At 49.2% G+C, this 20458-nt stretch overlaps 1 protein-coding gene across 1 annotated transcript; it reads right to left on the reverse strand.

Moving 5' to 3' along the window:
- Window positions 1-7468: 7468 nt before the first annotated feature.
- RABIF (RAB interacting factor) lies at window positions 7469-9321 on the reverse strand. The gene is made up of 2 exons (XM_039533590.1): window positions 9113-9321; window positions 7469-8550 (listed from the first exon to the last, which is right to left on the reverse strand). Exons 1-2 carry the CDS (start codon window positions 9272-9274, stop codon window positions 8305-8307), a joined length of 408 nt encoding a protein of 135 aa, XP_039389524.1. The 5' UTR covers window positions 9275-9321; the 3' UTR covers window positions 7469-8304.
- Window positions 9322-20458: the final 11137 nt, after the last annotated feature.

Raw genomic sequence — 20458 nt, forward strand, 5'->3', positions numbered from 1 at the left:
AGAGCAGGGGCTGCTCCAGGCTAATGAGAACACCTGACTCTAATTAACCTGCAAAGAGTCAGGTGAGGCCATTCAGTTAATGTGACCACTGACTCTAATTAAGGCCCTGCTATTACTATAAAAGGGGCTCACTCCAGTCAGGCAGGGGAGCCAGGGAGTCAGAGGAGAGAAAGTGCGGCTGGTTACTGAAGACACCCTCAAACCATCGTTAAAGGAGCCCTAAGGTAAAGGTGAAGAAGGGAAAAGCAGGAGAGCTGTGGGGAAGTGGCCCACGGAAATGTAGCAACTCTGGCAGTGAAAGGTTGGCTACCAACAACTGCTACCATTAGGGTCCCTGGGCTGGAACCCGGAGTAGAGGGCGGGCCCGGGTTCCCCCCAACCCACCACTACAGGAACATCTCCTGGAAGGGGAAGTCAGGTCCCTGTCAGGACAGGAGGCTGAACAGAGACTGTGGGAGTTCTCTCACCAACCTCCTTGCAGCCTATGATGAAAAGGGCTCAGTAGACTGTAACCCTGGCCCTAGAGAGAGAAGGGCTACGTGGAGGGTCACAGTGAGCCACTGAGGCTAGCATAAACCGCCTAGAAGCGCAAAACCCACAGAAGCAAGGTCAGAGCTCTGCCACAGCTTGTTGTAATTGTTTACCTGTTGAGAGACCTGTCTAGGAAGGGGAGACCCTATGTCCTAGTGCACTCTCTCCCTGTTGTAGCTGCTAAACAGAATAAAGTGTCTGACTCTGCTGTACCCAAACAAAAAGCGAGAACTGAGTTTTTCTCCGACAGCCTCTTTATAGGGCCAGCTGCGGCCTGATTGGGGTGTGACCCAGCTGTGGCTACTTCGCCAATCAGCCTAGGTTTTCCCCTACCACAGCCCTCTCCCAGGGCTGATTTACGCCCTTCAGGGCAGGAGTGGGTGGCCACCCCGCTACACAGCACCACCACCTGTTCTTCTGAAATTTCCGTGTTTTTGCCCGATGATTGTAGTAGGTTCATTGGGCCTCTTGTGCTTTCAACAAATGCTCTCATACTATGGGGGGTTACTTGGGCTATTCATTCTCTCATCTGGACCACATGTGCAATGACGTTCTTCCCCGTGTTGGGTTGTTCCTCCCATTCTTCCTTCATGATGTCTAATATGCCATGTGTGTGGCATCCATACAGTAGCTCGAAGTGGGAGAATCCAGTAGATGTTTGGGGAACTTCTCGTATTGCAAACATCAGGTATGGTAGGAGGGTATCCCAGTCTTTTCCGTCTTGGGCCACCATCTTTCGGATCATGCTCTTGAGAGTGCAGTTAAATCACTCAGCCAGACCATCTGTTTGGGTATGATAGACTGAGGTCTGCAAGGCTTGAATGCGAAGCAGGGTACATAAGTGTTTCATTACTCTTGACATGAAGGGAGTCCCTTGATCTGTCAGGATCTCCTTAGGGATGCCTACCCTAGCAAAAACCTGTACCAGTTCGTTTGCGATCACCTTGGACGTGGGGTTTCTTAAAGGAATGGCTTTGAGGTACCATGTAGCATAGTCCAGGATGACGAGTATGCTTCAGTGGCCCCAGGCCATTCTTTCTAGTGGGCCCACTAGATCCCTTGCTATCCTTTCAAAAGGAACTTCAGTTATAGGCAAGGGTACCAATGGGGCTCTTAACTGAGGTTGGGGGCTATACAGCTGGCACTCTTGGCAAGAGGTGAAATAGCGCTGGACTTCTGCCCGTACCCCCGGCCAGTAGAACCTCCTTAGAACTCTATCCAGGGTCTTGTCTGTGCCTAAATGTCCCCTAAACAGATGACAGTGAGCTAACTCTAATAAGGCCCTTGTGTGCTTCCATGGCACCAAGAGCTGTTCTACTACCTCCCCCCAGTATTGGCACTACCAGTACAACAGATCCTGCTTGATTATATAGTAGGATGTGGATAAATTGGAGCGAGTCCAGCAGGGGGCAACAAAAATGATTAGGGGGCTGGAGCACATGACTTATGAGGAGAGGCTGAGGGAGCTGAGATTGTTTAGCCTGCAGAAGAGAAGAATGAGAGGGGATTTGATAGCTGCTTTCAACTACCTGAAAGGGGGTTCCAAAGAGGATGGGTCTAGACTGTTCTCAGTGATAGAAGATGACAGAACAAGGAGTAATGGTCTCAAGTTGCAGAGGGGGAGGTTTAGGTTGGACATTAGGAAAAACTTTTTCACTAGTAGGGTGGTGAAGAACTGGAATGGGTTACCTAGGGAGGTGGTGGAATCTCCTTCCTTAGAGGTTTTTAAGGTCAGGCTTGACAAAGCCCTGGCTGGGAAGATTTAGTTGGGTTTGGTCCTGCTTTGAGCAGGGGGTTGGACTAGATGACCTCCTGAGATCCCTTCCAACCCTGAGATTCTATGATTCTATGATAGTATGGCCCTGGGCCTGTGGGCTTCCCTTCTACTGGCATGCCATTTACCTCTACTACCTCCTCCCTCATGTTTGCATACAGGGGGTCATCAGCTTGGTCCTGCCCAAAATAGTCACGTGTGGGACCAATCTGACCTGATTCTATTGGATTGGACTCCCTTCCTTCTCTTGCTTCTGCTTTTTCTGGGGGCTGTCTCTACATCTCCATGGAGTCTCCTCCCAACCAAGGCAGCTCTCTGGTTTGCTGCCAAAATCCTGGTTCCTAATCTTTTGTCTGCCCTCCTTTCCCATCTGGATTTCCGGGACTTCCCCGGGGGTGAAAATAACTCTGGGGAAAACCCAGCAAAAACTGTGGTAGGGCCATCCATGGGTGCCTTGAACTCTGCTTGGGGTTTACTTCCCTCCCCTAACTCGATGTGGGGGAGTAGGCTCTCGAACCCAGGAAAGTCCCTGCCAATTAAGACCGGGTAGGGGAGCTTGGGGACCATCCCTGCAGTCATCTTGGTAGTGTTTCCCTGGATCTCAATCTGTATTGGAATTGTGGGGTAGAAATTTACTGTGCCGTGGACACATGTTGCTCTTGGCCTGGCTCAGTTGGTCTTGCTCCACTAACTTCCCTGAGACCAACGAGACAGCACGCCCAGAATCCACCAAAGCTATGGTCTGGATGCCATTCATCTTTACCGACCTGGTGTAATCATGTGGGGCTGTCGCGGCCCCCACCAGGCTGATTAGGCCACACTGATCTCCGGGATCCCCCAGGGTTCATTGCATGGGCTCCTCCCTGTTGGGGCTGCTATATGCTCCAACTCCCCACACTCATAACAGTGATATCTCATCCCAGAGACTGCCCTCTGTCTTGTGCCCTCTGACGCGCTCCCCCAGCCCTCTGCCCCCGGACTCCCAAGTCCCTTTGGGGCCTCAGGACACTCCTTGGTGTCTATTCTTCCCGCTATGGCTTTCCTGGAGCTCTCAATGATCCGGGGCCTCGGGCTTGGGACTGGTTTCCTGAAACACCATGTTTCACCTCCCGGGGTTTTGAACAGTTCACAGCTGCCAGTTGTCTCTCTACAAGAGTGACAAGTTCGTCATAGATGGAGGGGTCATTCTGGCCTACCCAGGCTCAGAGGCCCGAGGGTAGTCCCCTCGTGTAGTGGTCCAGCACCAGGAGCTCCATCATTTTCTCTGAGCTGAGAGCCTCCGGTCGTAACCACTTCCGGGTTAGGTGGATTAGGTCAAACAGTTGTGACCGCGGTGTCTTGTCTTCACAGTACTGCCATTCATGGAACCACTGGGCTCACAAGGTCATCGTTACCCCTGCCCTGGAAAGGATCTCCTCCTTCAGTTGGGGGTAATCTGCCGCCTCCTCTGTGGTCATATCATAGTAGGCCTTCTGGGCCTTCCCGCATAAAAATGGAGCAAGGATGCCCGACCATTGGTCTTGGGGCCAGGCCTCCCACAGGGCTGTCCTCTTGAAGGCCAGGAGGTACGCCTCCACATCATCCTCCCGGGTCATTTTCTGCAGACAGTAGCTGGTCCATATGGTCTGCATCCCATCATACCCGTGGCTCAGCTCCGTAAGGGCCTACACTTGATTCACTAGTTCCTGCAGCATGGCCTGATCTTGGGTGGCCTGGGTCCTCCATCTTAGGGCAGGGTGGTCTTGACCCACCCTAGATTATGTTAACGGTGCAGAAATCCCACCTCTTACACCATGTCTGACAAGATGGCCAATGTTTGTATGGTGGGTCCCACACTTTTCTTCGGGGGGGGGCTAAGACGCCACCCCTTGCCCCTGCTCTTGAGTGCCGAGGGCCCCACTAGTGACCCAGGAAGGTGGTAGAGGAGGAAAGCAGGAGAAGAGTCTGGGTTTGCTCATCGCTCTGAGTCCCAGCCCCTCACAACCCCTGCGGGTTTCTTACTCTCTTCCTCCTTGGGTAGGGTTACCTTCAGTCCTTAGACGCTGGGGGAGGGTGTCTCCGTGCCCTGCCGGGGCAGGGTCTCCCTTACTTTGGTTCTCTGGTCTTTCAAATCTCACAACACACCTCCAAGCTCCAGTCCTCTCTCCTTCCTTCCACTGCATGCATCCGATGAAGTGGGCTGTAGCCCATGAAAGCTTATGCTCAAATAAATTTGTTAGTCTCTAAAGTGCCACAAGTACTCCTGTTCTTTTTGTGGATACAGACACGGCTGCTACTCTGAAATCTATTTGTAACCAATTTCTTTAGTGAAACAAGCTTAGTTTGCATGTTTTGTTTTATTTGCTTAGTAATCTGCTTTGTTCTGTTTGCTGTCTCTTTAACCTTTTGTAGTTAATAAACGTATTTCTTGTTTAGAATAACTCCACTGGTGCAATTCATAATTGGGGGCAGGTAAGAGGCTGTGCATACCTTCCTTCACATTGAGGGAGGAGACGGATTTCATAATATACCTTTGGGTCTGCACTCCAAGGGAGGTGGACACCTGAGTGCTGGGGCAGGTCCTTTAAGCTGTCTTCCCAGAGCTGATTTCAGTGTTTGTGTCGTTCTGCAGTTGGACATGGCCCTGCCTGTGGGTGTGCTGGAGGAGGCTTAATAGCCTGGCTCAGCAAGACAGGTAAAAAGGGGGCCCAGGCTGGCAGAACAGATGGGCTCAGTGATATCTCAGGATATCAGGGTGGCATCTTAAAACATTGTTCAAAGGGGAGGGAGGAGTGTAACTAGCTTCCTGGACTTGATTTGATCTCTAATCACTTCATGATATTAATTAAAGAAATGGGGCTGCTCAGCAGAGGATGGGGTAGGGCAAGGGTGGCAAACCTGAGCCTGAGCCAGAATTTACCAATGTACATTGCCAAAGAACCACAGTAATACATCAGCAACCCCCCCTCAGCTCCCCCCCAACCGCTCCCAGTACCTCCTGCCCACCGACAGCCCCACCAATCAGCGCCTCCCCCTCCCTCCCTCCCTCCCCAAACCTCCTGATCAGCTGTTTCATGGCATGCAGGAGGCTGTGGGGGGGAAGGAGTGAGGTTACAGCAGGCTCAGGGAAGGAGGCAGGAAGGGGTGGAGTGGGGGCAGGACCCGTGACAGAGCACATTGGAAAGTTGGCCCCTGTAGCTCCAGCCCCAGAGTTGGTGCCTATACAAGGAGCCGCATATTAACTTCTGAAGAGCCAGATGTGGCTCCGGAGCCACAGGTTGGCCACCCCTGGGGTAGAGAGTAAGGGAAACCTAGGTATGGCCCCCAAACTAAATGAATACATTGTCTCAGTCTTCAATAAAAAAGATGGCATAGCTGACAGAGGCAAAGGCAGGACAGCTGATGGAAATGAGTGTATAGAAATGAAAATGGACACATATGCGATAGAAACAAGGCTCACAGAGTTTGATGTGTGCATATCAAGGGGCTCACATAATCTCCACCCCAAAATACTGAAAGAACTGGCACATGAAAGTGCAAATCCAGTAGCAGGTATTTGTAATCTCTGGAGGACAGCGGATGGCTCACTTGACAATTGCCCTGTTCTGTTCATTTGCTCTGAAGCTGCTGGCACCAGCTCCTATCGGAAGACAGGCTAAATGGACCATTGGTCTGATCCAGTGTGGCGGTTCTTATGTAATAAATTATCCAATTGTGGGGTAGTACCGTGTGACTGATGAATAGCAAACATAGGACCTACATTGAAGAAAGTAATCAAGGAAACTACAGACCCATTAGTGTGACCCCCAGTACAAGACTTTAGAACAACTTTTGAAAGAAAGACTGAAAGACATGGTGGAAAATAGAATAAAATGCAACATGACTGTCTGTATGACTGCCTTATCCCCATTTACCGCTATACCAATCTTTGTGTTATTCAAGTTTTATCAGCAATGATTTTGTATTTATCCGACGGAAGTGGGTATTCACCCACGAAAGCTCATGCTCCAAAACTTCTGTTAGTTTATAAGGTGCCACAGGACTCTTTGCTATATTTATTTCGTTACCTTCCTGATAAAAATATTGAAGAGCATCAGGCCAAGTACTGAGTCCTGTAGAACCCCTATAGAAACACCCTGATTTGATTATTTCCCATTGACTACTTTTGGAGATCTGTGAGTTAGTCAGTTCTTAATTAATTTAATGTATTCTTTATTAATATTGAATATTGCTAATTTTTTAATCAGCATGCCATGCAGTACCAAGTCAAACGCATTGCAAACATCTAAATATATTACATGTATACATTTAGCTTTATCATCCAAACTTGTAATGAGTTTGAGCTTTTCAAAACTGTCCAGAGCACGTAAGCAGATATTTTCTTAAAGTTAAAGGATGTGTCTAAAACCCCTTAGCTGCTCTGCAAACCTGAAGCTAAATTTGGGGCACCAAGCTCACAGTTCAATCAATGACTTCAAATAGCACACACCCTTCCTAGCTTAACCTGAATGACACAGCAACCTGGAAATGCTATAGTTGCAACTCCTTAATCCTGCTGAGTCACTGAGTCAGCTAGCACTTGGAGAATGATTTGGTTTTCCTTTGATTTAGAAAGTTCATGAAGTTTACCACAGAAATATATGCAGAAGTCCATGTAGCAGTGTTCTCTCTCTGAAATCTTACCCTACAATCCCAAAACCCAGGACAAAGCAGCCGGTTTGTCAGCAGCCCCTTGCTGACCATTTCTTTATTATTCAGATATGTCACACTGTTTTATTTTTCTTTTAACTCACAGAGTCCAATGCTTTCACATGCATCAAGATAATGAAGTTTTAAAAAGACAATGATTCTTCATTATGCATTTTTAGCAAAAGCTAATTTTTGTAATTATCTGGTCCATATCGAGGAACATATTTGCTGACACTCAGTTTCCAATTTTTTTTTCCCTGTACAGTATGTTAAGAACTTGACTTTTGTATTAAGGCAGCATGTTCTAATTTTAAGCAAGTTTCACAATCACATTTCGGAAAGACCTTAATAAACTTCTCACATGAGTCTTAATCAAATGTACTTGCAGCGTGACCAGTAAGTCTACAGCAAGCAATACAAACTTTCAAAAATGTATACTTTACTGTCCTCCCTCATTAGGGTCTCTACAGACAAAAGACAATACAAACATCACACTGAGAAACATGGAATAAATTTAATTGAACATGAATATTGATTATAACAGTTCAAGTACATTTACTTTTTGCAATTTGACTATGGATTTTATCTTACACAGGAAACACTCTTATACTTCCTGCAAAATGAAACCTCCACACCAGCAACAGCCCAGGCCATTTTTCATTGCCAGGCCGTGAACAATTTAAACTGTAAATACAAGCAGGAAAGTAATCTTTTAAAAGGAGGGAGAAAGCTGCCCAGGCTGTAAACTTTTACATGCGGCATGAAGGGCAAACCCTGTAAGCCAAATCATAGTGAGAAACCACTAAAACTGAATAAAATGCCTGAGAAAATGGGCAAAGTTCTATCTACCTAGCTGTCCTCTCAAAGGTGCAGTTCCTAGTTTGTTCCTCCCTTTTGGAGAAAGCTTTTTCATTGAAATACATCACAATGTTCTACATTACAGTCAAAATTTAAATAAAAAAACAAACCGTGAGTTTCTGTGGGAAAGACATCTGGTGGGAAGAGTTATGCTCACATTTTACACTTCAGGAACCAAGATGAGACTGCCCATGAGTTAGGACTAAAAATCAGAAATGGGAGACTGTGGAATCGCCATCCCCGTGTTACAGTGGGAGGAAGGACCAGAGGAAGCCGTAATGCATGGAATGTGACAATAATTGCCCATTGCTTTAAATAAGATGTTAAGATGAATCCATGACATGTTCAAGTCCACGCGCCGGTGCCTCTGGCTTCATGTTGGTACATGTTAAGAGCTGTGGAATGGTTGCACTGAGGAATCCTGGCCACCAGCTGGGATGGCCTCGCAGAGAGTCCCAGCTCCACTCAGGATGCTACTCATGAGAAACACGGTCCAGGGCTACGTAGAAGCTCTTCTTATCATCTAGGCAGTGCCAGCCAATTGGCCCGATCTCACAGTCTGCGCATATGAGGAACTTTACATTCCCAACGTCCTTGGTGAACCCAATATTCTCAAAGGAAAACATGTCATCTACGAGCCAGTGATCCTGGAGCACATCCCCATCCGGAGAGTTGCTGGCAAGCAGGGCTGTCTTCTTCTTCATGGAGGGAAGGAAAAGCTATCAGGGAACAAAACATGGCATTAGCCATTTATGCACACGAGCCATTTACAAACATCAGCTATCACCTCTACAAGCTCAGCTCCAATGCACTCAGAGCTGCAGAGCAGACACAAAGGACAAGAGATAGTCCTGCCTCACAAGTAGGCACAGACTAAGAGACATGCGGCAGACACACACAGTGATATAAATATAAGAAAAATGCCACCACATGGTTAGGGGCAGCACAAGGAAACAAGGAGCCAATCCCGCAGTAGGTTCAGCGGTGGTCTCAGGTGGCCAGGCTGTTGTGCAGGTGACCAAGGAGAGTTGTGAGCAGGATCTGAAGGAGGACAATGAAGCAGGAAGGGGGCGTGGGGCTGGGGACTGAAGCCAGGGGCTGATCAGGAATCACTGCGGATACCAGGTGATCGGTCGGGGCCCCGCTGATGGGGGCAGTGGGCGGAGAGGCGAGTTGCCAGGCGCCCTGGTGACGGGGAGGATGGAGCCCGTCCCGGCGGGGGAAGGCAGAAAGCAACCGCTGCCGGGCCGGGCCGGGCCGGGCCGAGGGGAGGGGCCGTACCTCTCTGCGCGCGAAGGTAGCGGCGCCGGGCAGCAGCACGCGCGAGCCGCAGCGCTGGCACAACACGGCCTTACGGTTGCGGCCCCGCGCGCAAACCAGCTCCCCCGCGCGTGGACCGCGAGGAGCCGCTGCCGGCTCCATCTCCGCGCAGGGCGCCGCCATGGCCGCGCAGGCGCATTAGTGCCGCCTCGGCGCGCGCATCAGGGGCCCGGGCGGGGCGAAGATTCCTCGCGGGAGGCGGTGTGGTGGCGCTGTGGGCAGCGCTATGGGGCGAGGGAGGGGCAGAGAATCTGGGGCTATTGGCCTGGGGCAGGGGACTGCCACGGGCGTGGGGATTGCTCCACAGGCAGGCCTGAGTGGTGACATAAAAGCCATGGGGGGCGCTACACGTTGGGTGACCATATTTCCCAAAGGGAAAACAGGACACACAGTGTGGAGCTAGCCCCAGCCGCCACGCGGGGCTGGCCTGAACCTCCCCCCACCCCCTGCTCTGAGGCTGGCCCAACCACTGGGCCAAGCCCTCCTCTCCCCTGGGTGGGGCTGGCCCGAGTCGCTGGCTCGAGCCCTCCCCTGCCCCTCACAGGGCTGGTGTCGCTGCTCACCCAAGCCCTGCTTCCCTCCTGAGCGGGGGTGGCATCGCTGCTCACCACCACCCACCCACCCCGCATGTTCCAACACACCCCACTTTTTTGACAAAAGTGAGCATTTGTCCCGTTTGCTCTTGCCCACTGATCAAGTTGGCAAACGGGACAAATGCCCATTTTTGCCAATAACGTCAGGACTGCCGGGACAGGGTTTAAAAAAGGGACTGTCTCGGCCAAAATGGGACGTATGGTCACCTTAGCTATATGGCTAGAAGTGGAATGAGGTCAAAGGGGGGCAGAGCTGTGGCATGGGGTCACAGGCATGGGGCTGTGGGGTAAGGGTAGGTTACATGTGATGGGTGGTGCCAGGGCCAGGGCCAGCAGTGGGTGGGTCTATTGGGATTAGGTTAGTTTGAGAGCTACCTCTCCATATCCATATCCAGCCTCTCTCAGGAGGCAGTGCAGGGCACCTGCTCTGTCTTGTTCTTGGTGATGCTTGTGGACTTTCTGGGTCTTTCCTTTTGTCTGAGAGGTTTGTACTTTGTTTGTATTTAGTAAAATCTAGTTGAGACACAGCTTAATCAAGCCTGGGATAAACTGGTGTAAGGGCCATGTGGATGCATCATAATGCTGCTATAACCCTCCCAGGCCTCCTAAAGTGGTGGTACAGCACAAAATGATGTGAGAGTGGCAAGGGGGGAAAAGTGCAGTAGATTTAATCTTCATGGATTTCTCTAAAGCATTTGATATAGTTCCACATGGGAAATTATTAAATTGGAAAAGAGGGGGATCAATATGAGAATCAAAAGGTGGGTAAGGAACTGGTTAAAGGGGAGACTACAGTGGGTCATGCTGAAAGGTGAACTGTCAGCCTGGAGGGAGGTTCCTGAAGAATTGGTCTTGGGACCAGTCTTATGTAACATTTTCATTAATGAAATAAGGTGGGTGAAGTAACATCTCTTGTTGGACCAACTTCTGTTTCATAGAATCTCAGGGTTGGAAGGGACCTCAGGAGGTCATCTAGTCCAACCCCCTGCTCAAAGCAGGACCAAACCCAACTAAATCATCCCAGCCAGGGCTTTGTCAAGCCTGACCTTAAAAACCTCTAAGGAAGGAGATTCCACTACCTCCCTAGGTAACCCATTCCAGTTCTTCACCACCCTACTAGTGAAAAAGTTCTTCCTAATGTCCAACCTAAACCTCCCCCTCTGCAACTTGAGACCATTACTCCTTTTCTGTCATCTTCTACCACTGAGAACAGTCTAGATCCACCCTCTTTGGAACCCCCTTTCAGGTAGTTGAAAGCAGCTATCAAATCCCCCCTCATTCTTCTCTTCTGCAGACTAAACAATCCCAGTTCCCTCAGCCTCTCCTCATAAGTCATGTGCTCCAGCCCCCTAATCATTTTTGTTGCCCTCCGCTGGACTCTCTCCAATTTGTCCACAGCCTTCTTGTAGTGTGGGGCCCAAAACTGGACACAGTACTCCAAATGAGGCCTCACTAGTGCTGAGTAGAGGGGAATGATCACATCCCTTGATCTACTGGAAATGCCATTAGCCTTCTTGGCAACAAGAAAGAGGCAAGCTTTTGAGCTACACAGAGTGAATAAAATGTGTGGATGATATGAAGTTGGAGGTATAACCAATATGGCGGACCAGAATATCCTCCAAGGAGATTTGGATGACCTTGAAAAATGATGTTATAGAAATGGGATGAAATTTAATAGTGCAAAGTGCAAGATCATGCACTAGGGGACTAGCAACAAGAGTTTTTGCTATAAGCTGGGGACTTATCAGTTGGAAGCAGCAGAGGAGGAGACAGAGGATGACTACGAGCTGCTAATGTGATGTGGCCATGAAAAAGGCTAATGCAATCCTAGGATGCATCAGGCGAAGTATTTCCAGTAGAGAGAGAGAAATGTTGTTATCATTGTACAAGGCCTCAATTCTGGTCTCCCACGTTTAAGAAAGATGAATTCAAACTGGAACAGGTGCAGAGAAGGGCTACTAGGATGATCAGAGGAATGGAGAACCTATCTTATGAAAAGAGACTTAAGGAGCTTGGCTTGTTTAGCCTAACAAAACAAAGGCTGAAAGGAGATATGTTTGCTCTCTATAAATACATTAGAGGGACAAACACCAGGGAGGGAGAAGAGTTATTTAAGGTTAAGGGTCAATGCTGGCACAAGAACAAAAGGATATAAACTGGTCATCAACAAGTTTAGGCTTGAAATTAGGAGGTTTCTAGCCATTAGCAGTGAAGTTCTGGAACAGTTTTGCAAGAGGAGTAGTGGAGACAAAAATACGAATTTGTTTGAAGACTGAGCTTGACAAGTTTATGAAGAGTATGGTATGATGAGATTGCCTGCAATGGCATAGGCCCAGCTGCAACTGCTATTAGCAAATATCTCCAGTGCAGTGGCGGCTCCAGGCACCAGTGCTCCAAGCGTGTGCCTGGGGTGACAAGCCGCCGGGGGCGTCCTGCTGGTCCCTACGAGGGCAGCAGTCAGGCAGCCTTCGGTGGCTTGCCTGCGGGAGGTCCGCCAGTCCCGCGGATTCGGCGGCGGGTACACCAAAGTCGCAGGACTGGTAGACCTCCCACAGCAAGCCGCCGAATCTGCGGGACTGGGGACCTCCCACAGGCAAGCCCCCGAAGGCTGCCTGACTGCCATGCTTGGGGTGGCAAAAAAGCTAGAGCTACCCCTGCTCTAGTGGCCGGAGACCGGACACTAGATGGGGAGGGCTCTAAGTTACTATTGAGAATTCTTTCCCAAGTATCCAGGGGATGGGTCTTCCACACAGGGCTGGATTAACTTTTTGTGGGCCTGGCGCCAAACATATTTGTGGGCCCCCCCTGGGGAATGAAGGGGCCGGGGCAAGAGCACAGCGGGCAGGGTGGATTTGATTTAAATCATGATTTAAATCACTAGTCAGGAAGACTCGATTTAATCATGGTTTTGTACATAAAAGTGCATTCTTGTTGGTTGTTACAACCTTAATACATATTCTTTACAACTCAGAGATAGGTGTAGGTTTCATTTTTAGAAAGTACACGCTATACATTTTTGACAGGTTTCAGAGTAGCAGCCGTGTTAGTCTGTATCCGCAAAAAGAACTGGAGTACTTGTGGCACCTTAGAGACTAACAAATTTATTTGAGCATAAGCTTTCGTGGGCTACAGCCCACTTCTTCGGATGCATGGAATGGAACATATATTGAGGAGATATATATACACATACAGAGAGCATGAAAAGGTGGGAGTTGTCTTACCAACTCTGAGAGGCCAATTAAGTAAGGAAAAAAATTTTTTGAAGTGATAATCAAGATAGCCCAGTACAGACAGTTTGATAAGAAGTGTGAGAATACTTACAAGGGGAGATAGAATCAATGTTTGTAATGGCTCAGCCATTCCCAGTCCCTATTTAAACCTAAGTTGATTGTATCTAGTTTGCATATCAATTCCAGCTCAGCAGTTTCTCGTTGGAGTCTGTTTTTGAAGCTTCTCTGTTGCAAAATTGCCACCCGCAGGTCTGTCATTGAATGACCAGACAGGTTAAAGTGTTCTCCTACTGGTTTTTGAGTGTTATGATTCCTGATGTCAGACTTGTGTCCATTAATTCTTTTGCATAGAGACTATCCGGTTTGGCCAATGTACATGGCAGAGAGGCATTGCTGGCACATGATGGCATATATCACATTGGTGTATGGCTGATGTGATTAGGTCCTATGATGATGTCACTTGAATAGATACGTGGACAGAGTTGGCATCGGGTTTTGTTGCAAGGATAGGTTCCTGGGTTAGTGTTTTTGTTCAGTGATGTGTGGTTGCTGGTGAGTATTTGCTTCAGGTTGTGGGGTTGTCTGTAAGCGAGGATAGGTCTGTCCCACAAGATCTGTGAGAATGAGGAATCATCTTTCAGGATAGGTTGTAGATCTTTGATGATGCGTTGGAGAGGTTTTAGTTGGGGGCTGAAGGTGACAGCTAGTGGTGTTCTGTTATTTTCTTTGTTGGGCCTGTCTTGTAGGAGTTGACTTCTGAGTACTCGTCTGGCTCTGTCAATCTGTTTTTTCACTTCAGCAGGTGGGTATTGTAGTTTTAAGAATGCTTGATAGAGATCTTGTAGGTTCTTGTCTCTGTCTGAGGGATTGAAGCAAATGCGGTTGTATCTTAGAGCTTGGCTGTACACAATGGATCGTGTGGTGTGACAGAGCCAGACGAGTACCCAGAAGTCAACTCCTACAAGACAGGCCCAACAAAGAAAATAACAGAACACCACTAGCTGTCACCTTTATAAACAAAAATGTAAAAAAAACATTGGGGTTCTGGGTCTGGCCAAGACTTAGGGTGCAGAAGAGGGGACAGGGCTGGGGGTGCAGCGTCTGGGAGGGAGTTAGGGTCCAGGAGCAGGCTGGGGGTTGGGGTGCAGAGTCTGGCCAGTAGTTAGGGTGAGGAAGGGGGCTCAGGGTTGGGGCAGGAGGTTGGGGTGTGGAGCACTTACCTGAGGCAGCTCCCATTTGGTGCGAGGGGTGCAAGTCGGAATGTGGGGGGGTGTGTGTGCAGGAGCTCCTGTTTGGTGCTTAGGGTGGGGATGTGGGGGGGGTGCAGGAGTCAGGGCTGGAGTCATGGGGGTGCTCCCAGCCTCCTGCCCTGAGCAGCTAATGGCAGGAGGCTGGAGGGGGTATGCCCCGATTCCAGCCCCTTCCCTAAAGCCCCACCCCCACCTCTTCTCTGTCTGCTTCCCCGAGCGGTGAGCGCGCTGCAGCCTCGCTCCTCCCCCTCCCTCGTGCTGGCAAACAGCTGTTTGGCGTCGGGGAAGGCTCTGGAGGGGGAGGGGCGGGAATGCGGCATGCTCGGGGAAAGAGAGGGGGGAGGGGGGAGTTTGGCTGCCAGTGGAGCCTGCCCTTCAGCAGGAGCCCCAGGAGCCGGCAAGACCAAGCTTCTGCCCCCACAGGAGAGAGTGGTGGGCAGGGGGCGGAGAAGAGCGGGCTGGGCCAGGACCCCTTTGGAGCCTGGGCCCAGTGCCCTGGCACCATTGGCACCATGGTAAAGTCCGTACTACTTGCACACATACTCAGGGTCTAACTGATCACCATAGTTGGGAGGGTTTCACCTTCCTCTGTAGTGTGGGGCATGGGTCACTTGCTGGTTTGAACTAGAGTAAATGATGGAGTCTCTGTAACTTGAAATCTTTAAATCAAGGTTTCAGGACTTCAGTAACTCAGCCGGAGGCCTGTGATGTGCAGGAGGGCAGACTCGATGATCATGATGGTTCCTTCTGGCCTTGAAGTCTATGAATCTGAGACCTTTCATGATTTTTCACTTCCCTTCTCCCCACCTCAAAAATAAATAAGTAAAGGAGCTATACATTGGTAATGGTGCATTATAGTGCAGGATCCCTCTTTTGGAGGCACTGATGAAAAACATCTTGCCATATCCAAGGAAAAGGAATGTATAAGGAAAAGAATTCCTAAGTGGAGAGGAAAAAAACGTGAAAGCAACATTTTCTGTGTTGCCATTATGCCCACTTTTACAATAATAAGAAACACTGTGGTTCTGTGGCAGTTCACACACCAGCCTATGCCCCAGACAAGGAAAACAGGTACGAGCCAAACTATACGTCTGTAATGTGCCTTGCACCTATCTGCAAGAGCACTGTCTATTTGGACTCTGTACCTGAGATGATTGGGAGGCAGCAGCTGGGGGACTGCTTCTCTCTGGCTTTGTAAGGGGAGGCACTGTTGTTAAAGGAAGGTCTAGCTAATTGGTGCACTTCACTGTTAATTTAAAGAAAAAATAAAATGCTACTTAATGGCTTCCTTAGAAAGAGCCACTGAACTTGTGAAGGAAGCAACAGGATGGGATCATGAGCACCACATTTTCCTTGTGAGAAGCTTTGCTTTGTTTGAATTTGACCCTGTCTTCCATGGGCAGCAGGTATAATAGGTCAGGGAAGGCACAGCCTCCCCTAATGCAGCCGTTGCCACAGGTTGTCTGTTGCGGTTTGGCGGGGGAAATGTTTGCTTTTTATTATGCTCCATGCAGGTTCCAGGGCAGCTGAGGGGATGATATGTGCTATTCAGCTTTCTGGGTTCATCAGTAATCTCCCTGGACTCCAGAGAGAATACTGATGAACCCTGGGAAGCTGAGTAACACATACTACCTCCTCAGCTATCCAAGAACCTGCACGGGGCATATCAAAAGCTGAGGTTCTTTTTCCAGAAGAGAGAAGATGAGAAGCACTTTAAAATTTTCCCACGGGGCAGCTTGGGTCTGTGGAGGGGAGGCGTGGCTATGGGGGCTCCCGCCAGCCCGGGTAGGCTCTTAGCAGAGATTGAGGGGGGAGCACTCCAGAAGACAGGCCTCCCTTCTCTCTCATTGGGCAAAACAGGCAGAAGTTGCATTCACAGCACTCGGAGCTGCCAGAGCAGTCTTTCACAGAGGCTGCTCCTGTGTTCTGCAAGGCCAAGAAACTGAAGTGCACATGCCACATGTACAGCCCAGGAACAGCAATGCGGCATCTCCACACTGTCTCAGCTTTGCTCTGAAGGAACCATCCCTCAAGGTGATAGGACAGCTCAGTCTCCATGGCCCATTCATTCTTTGGCCACTGCATGGAGCCTGCCAAAAAGGGTGTCAGTGGTGTGTTTGTGATGTAGACCCAGACCCCGTGGGAACTGCTCTGACACCCATTTTCAACAAATTTCAGTCCCCATGACCTCGCATTCAAACTAGTGACCATGAGGGCTCCCTGACCCACACATTACCATTCCTCTGCTTAGGTCTCTTTGCATTCCTAAACATAAATAGCCATTTACAAAATAAAGGTATAAACCCAATCCCTCTGGAGCAGAGGGCTGGGGACTGCAGTGTAATCCAAACCAAACTGACAGAGGGTGCCACTGGGCAGTGACTTATACAACCATAAAGCACTGTGTGAGTAAAAGGTATCATGGCCTCTTCCATCTGGGATCCTCCTTTGTAGGGTAAAATGGCATGGCTACTGTTTCCAAAGCCAATTACAGTGATACAAGGAGTCAGTGCAAGCCACTGGTGTGATAGAGGCGCCCCTCTGAGCCCAACCAACAGAGCAGGTGAGTCTATTACAACCCCAGCTCTAGAGTCTTGGCTTTTTAGCTCAAGTTGTAGCAGCCAGGGTCACCCTTAGGGGCAGGTGATCAGAGCAACTGCCCTGTATACTAGCATTCAGGGGCGCCAAATCCCTGTTTGGTTTTGTTGTGCTTGACAGCTGGTTGTTATATGCTTTTAAGAACGTAAGAACAGCCACACTAAAGGTATGTCTACACTACGGGATTATTCCGATTTTACAGAAACCGATTTTTGGAAACAGGCTGTATAAAGTCGAGTGCACGCGGCCACATTAAGCACATTAATTCGGCGGCGTGCATCCATGTACCAAGGCTAGTGTCAACTTCCGGAGCGTTGCACTGTGGGTAGCTATCCCATAGTTCCCGCAGTCTCCCCCACCCATTGGAATTCTGGGTTGCAATCCCAATGCCTGATGGGGCCAAAAATTTGTCACGGGTGGTTATGGGTAAATGTTGTCAGTTGATCCTCCCTCCATGAAAGCAATGGCAGACAATCATTTCGTGCCCTTTTCCCTGGATTGCCCGGGCAGACGCCATAGCACGGCAACCATGGAGCCTGTTCAGCCTTTTTTCACTGTCACCGTATGTCTACTGGATGCTGCTAACAGATGCGGTACTGCAGCGCTACACAGCAGCATCCCCTTGCCTTTGCAAGTTAGCAAAGACGGTTAGCAGCTCTACTGTACCGTCTGCTGCTTTGCAAGTTGATAAAGACGGTTACCAGTCATACTGTAACAACTGCTGCTGTCATAGGTGCTCCTGGCTGGCCTCGGTGAGGTCGGTTGGGGGCGCCTGGACAAAAATGGGAATGACTCCCCAGGTCGTTCTCTTCTTTAAGTTTTATCTAATGGAGAGTCAGTCCTGCCTAGAATATCAGGCAAGCCTACTAAAGAAGCAGAGAGGCAAACGGCCGCTCCAGGTCAGAGCCTCAGACATCCCACAGAAATGATGAGCTGCATGCCATTCTAGGGGGTGCCCCTGCAACAATGCCACCTGTTGCTTCCCTCCTTCCCCACCCCTCGTGGGCTACCGTGGCAGTTATCCCCCCCATTTGTGTGATGAAGTAATAAAGAATGCATGAATAAGAAACAACACTGACTTTATTGCCTCTGCAAGCAGAGATCAAAGGGGGGGGAGGGCGGTTGGCTTACAGCAAAGTAGAGTGAACCGCCATTCTGCACTTACTCAGCCTATAGCTGAAAATGGGAATCTGTGACAAGCACTAGGATAGAAGCACAGGCAGGCCTGAATCTCCATTTGTGTGTGGGCCTTTGGTTGACACTGGGAAAATACAAAGTGTCCCAGGATATGTATGTTGGGGGACGGTTCTAAACGGCAGCTTAATTTTTTTATTTGCAACAAAGTATAGAGGTCTCAGTATCTGATTGTGAGCCCTGGTAGCAAGGGGTAGGCGCGACCGCATGGTGCTGCTGACTGGGGAGAGCAGCCTAAAGCAGAAGCCTCCAGCTGGACTGATATTCCAGGCAGGACTGAATTTCCATTAGACAAAACTTAAAGAAGAGAATGACCTGGAGTCACTCCCATTTTTGCCCATGCGCCCCTGACCGACCTCACCGAGGCCAGCCAGGAGCACCCACGGGATGACGATGACGGATATCAGTCATACTGTACTGTCTGCTGTCTGCAAGGGAAGGCAAGGGGATGCTGCTGTGTAACGCTGCAGCACCGCATCTGCCAGCAGCATCCAGTAGACATACGGTGACATTGAAAAAAGGCGAGAAAATATTTTTTTCCCTTTGCTTTCATGGAGGGGGAGAGGGGACGACGACATATACCCTGAAACACCCGCAACATGTTTTTGACACTTCAGGGCTTTGGAAGCTCAGCCAAGAATTCAAATGGTTTCAGAGAGTGCAGGAACTGTGGGATAGCTACAGTTGTCAGTCGCCCCTCCCTCCATGAGCGTCCATTTCATTCTTTGGCTTTCTGGTACGCTTGTCTCAGCTCCTTAAGTTTCATGCAGCACTGTGTTAAGTCCCTGTTGTGGCCTCTGTCCATCATAGCCTTGGAGATTTTTTTCAAATGTTCTGGCATTTCGTCTTTTGGAACGGAGTTCTGATAGAACAGATTCATCTCCCCATACAGAGATCAGATTCAGTATCTCCCATATGGTCCATGCTGGAGCTCTTTTTTGATTCTGGGACTGCATGGTCACCTGTGCTGATCAGCTCTCCACGCTGGGCAAACAGGAAATGAAATTCAAAAGTTTGCAGGGCTTTTCCTGTCTACCTGGCCAGTGCAACCTGTCTGTTACAGCTATCCCCCTATTCCATTTTGTTTCTTACAGCTATCCCCCTATTCCATTTTGTTTCTTACAGCTGTCCCCTTACTCCATTTTGTTTTTGTTCTCCTCCTGTGGCCGCCCCTCCCTGGCTGTTAAGTCGTTTACCAAGAGCCATTGCCCTTCTCAAAGGGATGGCCACTTGTGCTGCGTGCTAAGTGGAACCACTGCCCTGTTCAAAGGGTTGGTCCTGTTATCACCTTGTTAAACCTGGGCTCAGTGTAGGGGGCGCTGCCCAGAATGCAAGACCTGAAAAGGCCAAATAGCTGAGCATATGAGTCATGCCTGTGGCTCAGAAACTTGCCCAGGCATGCCTGTGCTCACCTGAAGTCTCCTCTCCTCCCCTCTAACAAGGGGAACCAATCAAAGTTACTGTCGGGAAGCTGCCTGAGTTTGCCTTTATAACCAGACATTTTCTGATCAGACCTCGGAGAGGTTCCTGCATTGCCACCTGGTCTGATCAGCTAGGGGTCTTTGGGGGGCCCTCTTCCCGCTCTCATTTGTTTTTGAGCATACCCCCGTTTTTAAACTCCCCTCCCATGAACTACGAATTTTGCCTGGAGATCTCCTGATTATTGTGAGTGAATCGAGTCCTCTCTGTGTCCTCTGATGCTGAAACTGCTGTTCCTGTCTCTGTGCTTGCTGCTGTCCTGGGGATTGGTAAGAACTCCCTCTTGCAAACTCCCCCTGTCCTAGCTGCTGGCCTTGTTTCCCCAGCAGACAGACCCAAGTTAACTCTGTGGTCTGTGTTCTGTAACTGCTCTGTTTCTTGCTCTGCAGCGCCTTTGCTGCTAAAAAAATAAGCCTGTGCCGCTGCTAAGCTGTGCCTTCCTGGGCTGCAGGCTTGCAGCCGCCCCACTGCTGCAGCTACCACCTTAAACCCCCCTTGGAGCTGTATCCTGGGCACGCACCACTCTGCCCTCTGAAACTACCCCTAGTATAAGGTGCACCCATTAGGTTAGGTTTAGCCTTTAGTCTAGATAAGTTGTAATTTCATTTTGCATAACTGTGGTTAAGTTAGGTTTAGAGAATTGTTTGTATTGTGCTCTGTAAGTTAAGTTTAAAAAGTTGTTGCATTGTGTTCTGTTGCTTGCTAATTTGTGTACTCTTGGTTAAGTTAGATCATAGATAAGATTTTGCTGTGTTCTGTATAATTGTGATTAAGTCTGTCTTCCCACTGTCAGCACCCCACCCCCCGGGCTTCCCCAGTCACTTACAGTCCTTTTTCTCTCTGATACACCTCACATTCTACATTTACACCACTGTGACACATTTTTACCTAAAATTGTTTGCTATTTAACATATTTTATCCATAACTGTTAGTTGGTTATATGCTGCTGTGACACACCCTTTA

The sequence above is a fragment of the Mauremys reevesii genome, linkage group 4 (genome assembly GCF_016161935.1).
Source record: "Mauremys reevesii isolate NIE-2019 linkage group 4, ASM1616193v1, whole genome shotgun sequence".
Classification (NCBI taxonomy): Eukaryota; Metazoa; Chordata; order Testudines; family Geoemydidae; genus Mauremys; species Mauremys reevesii.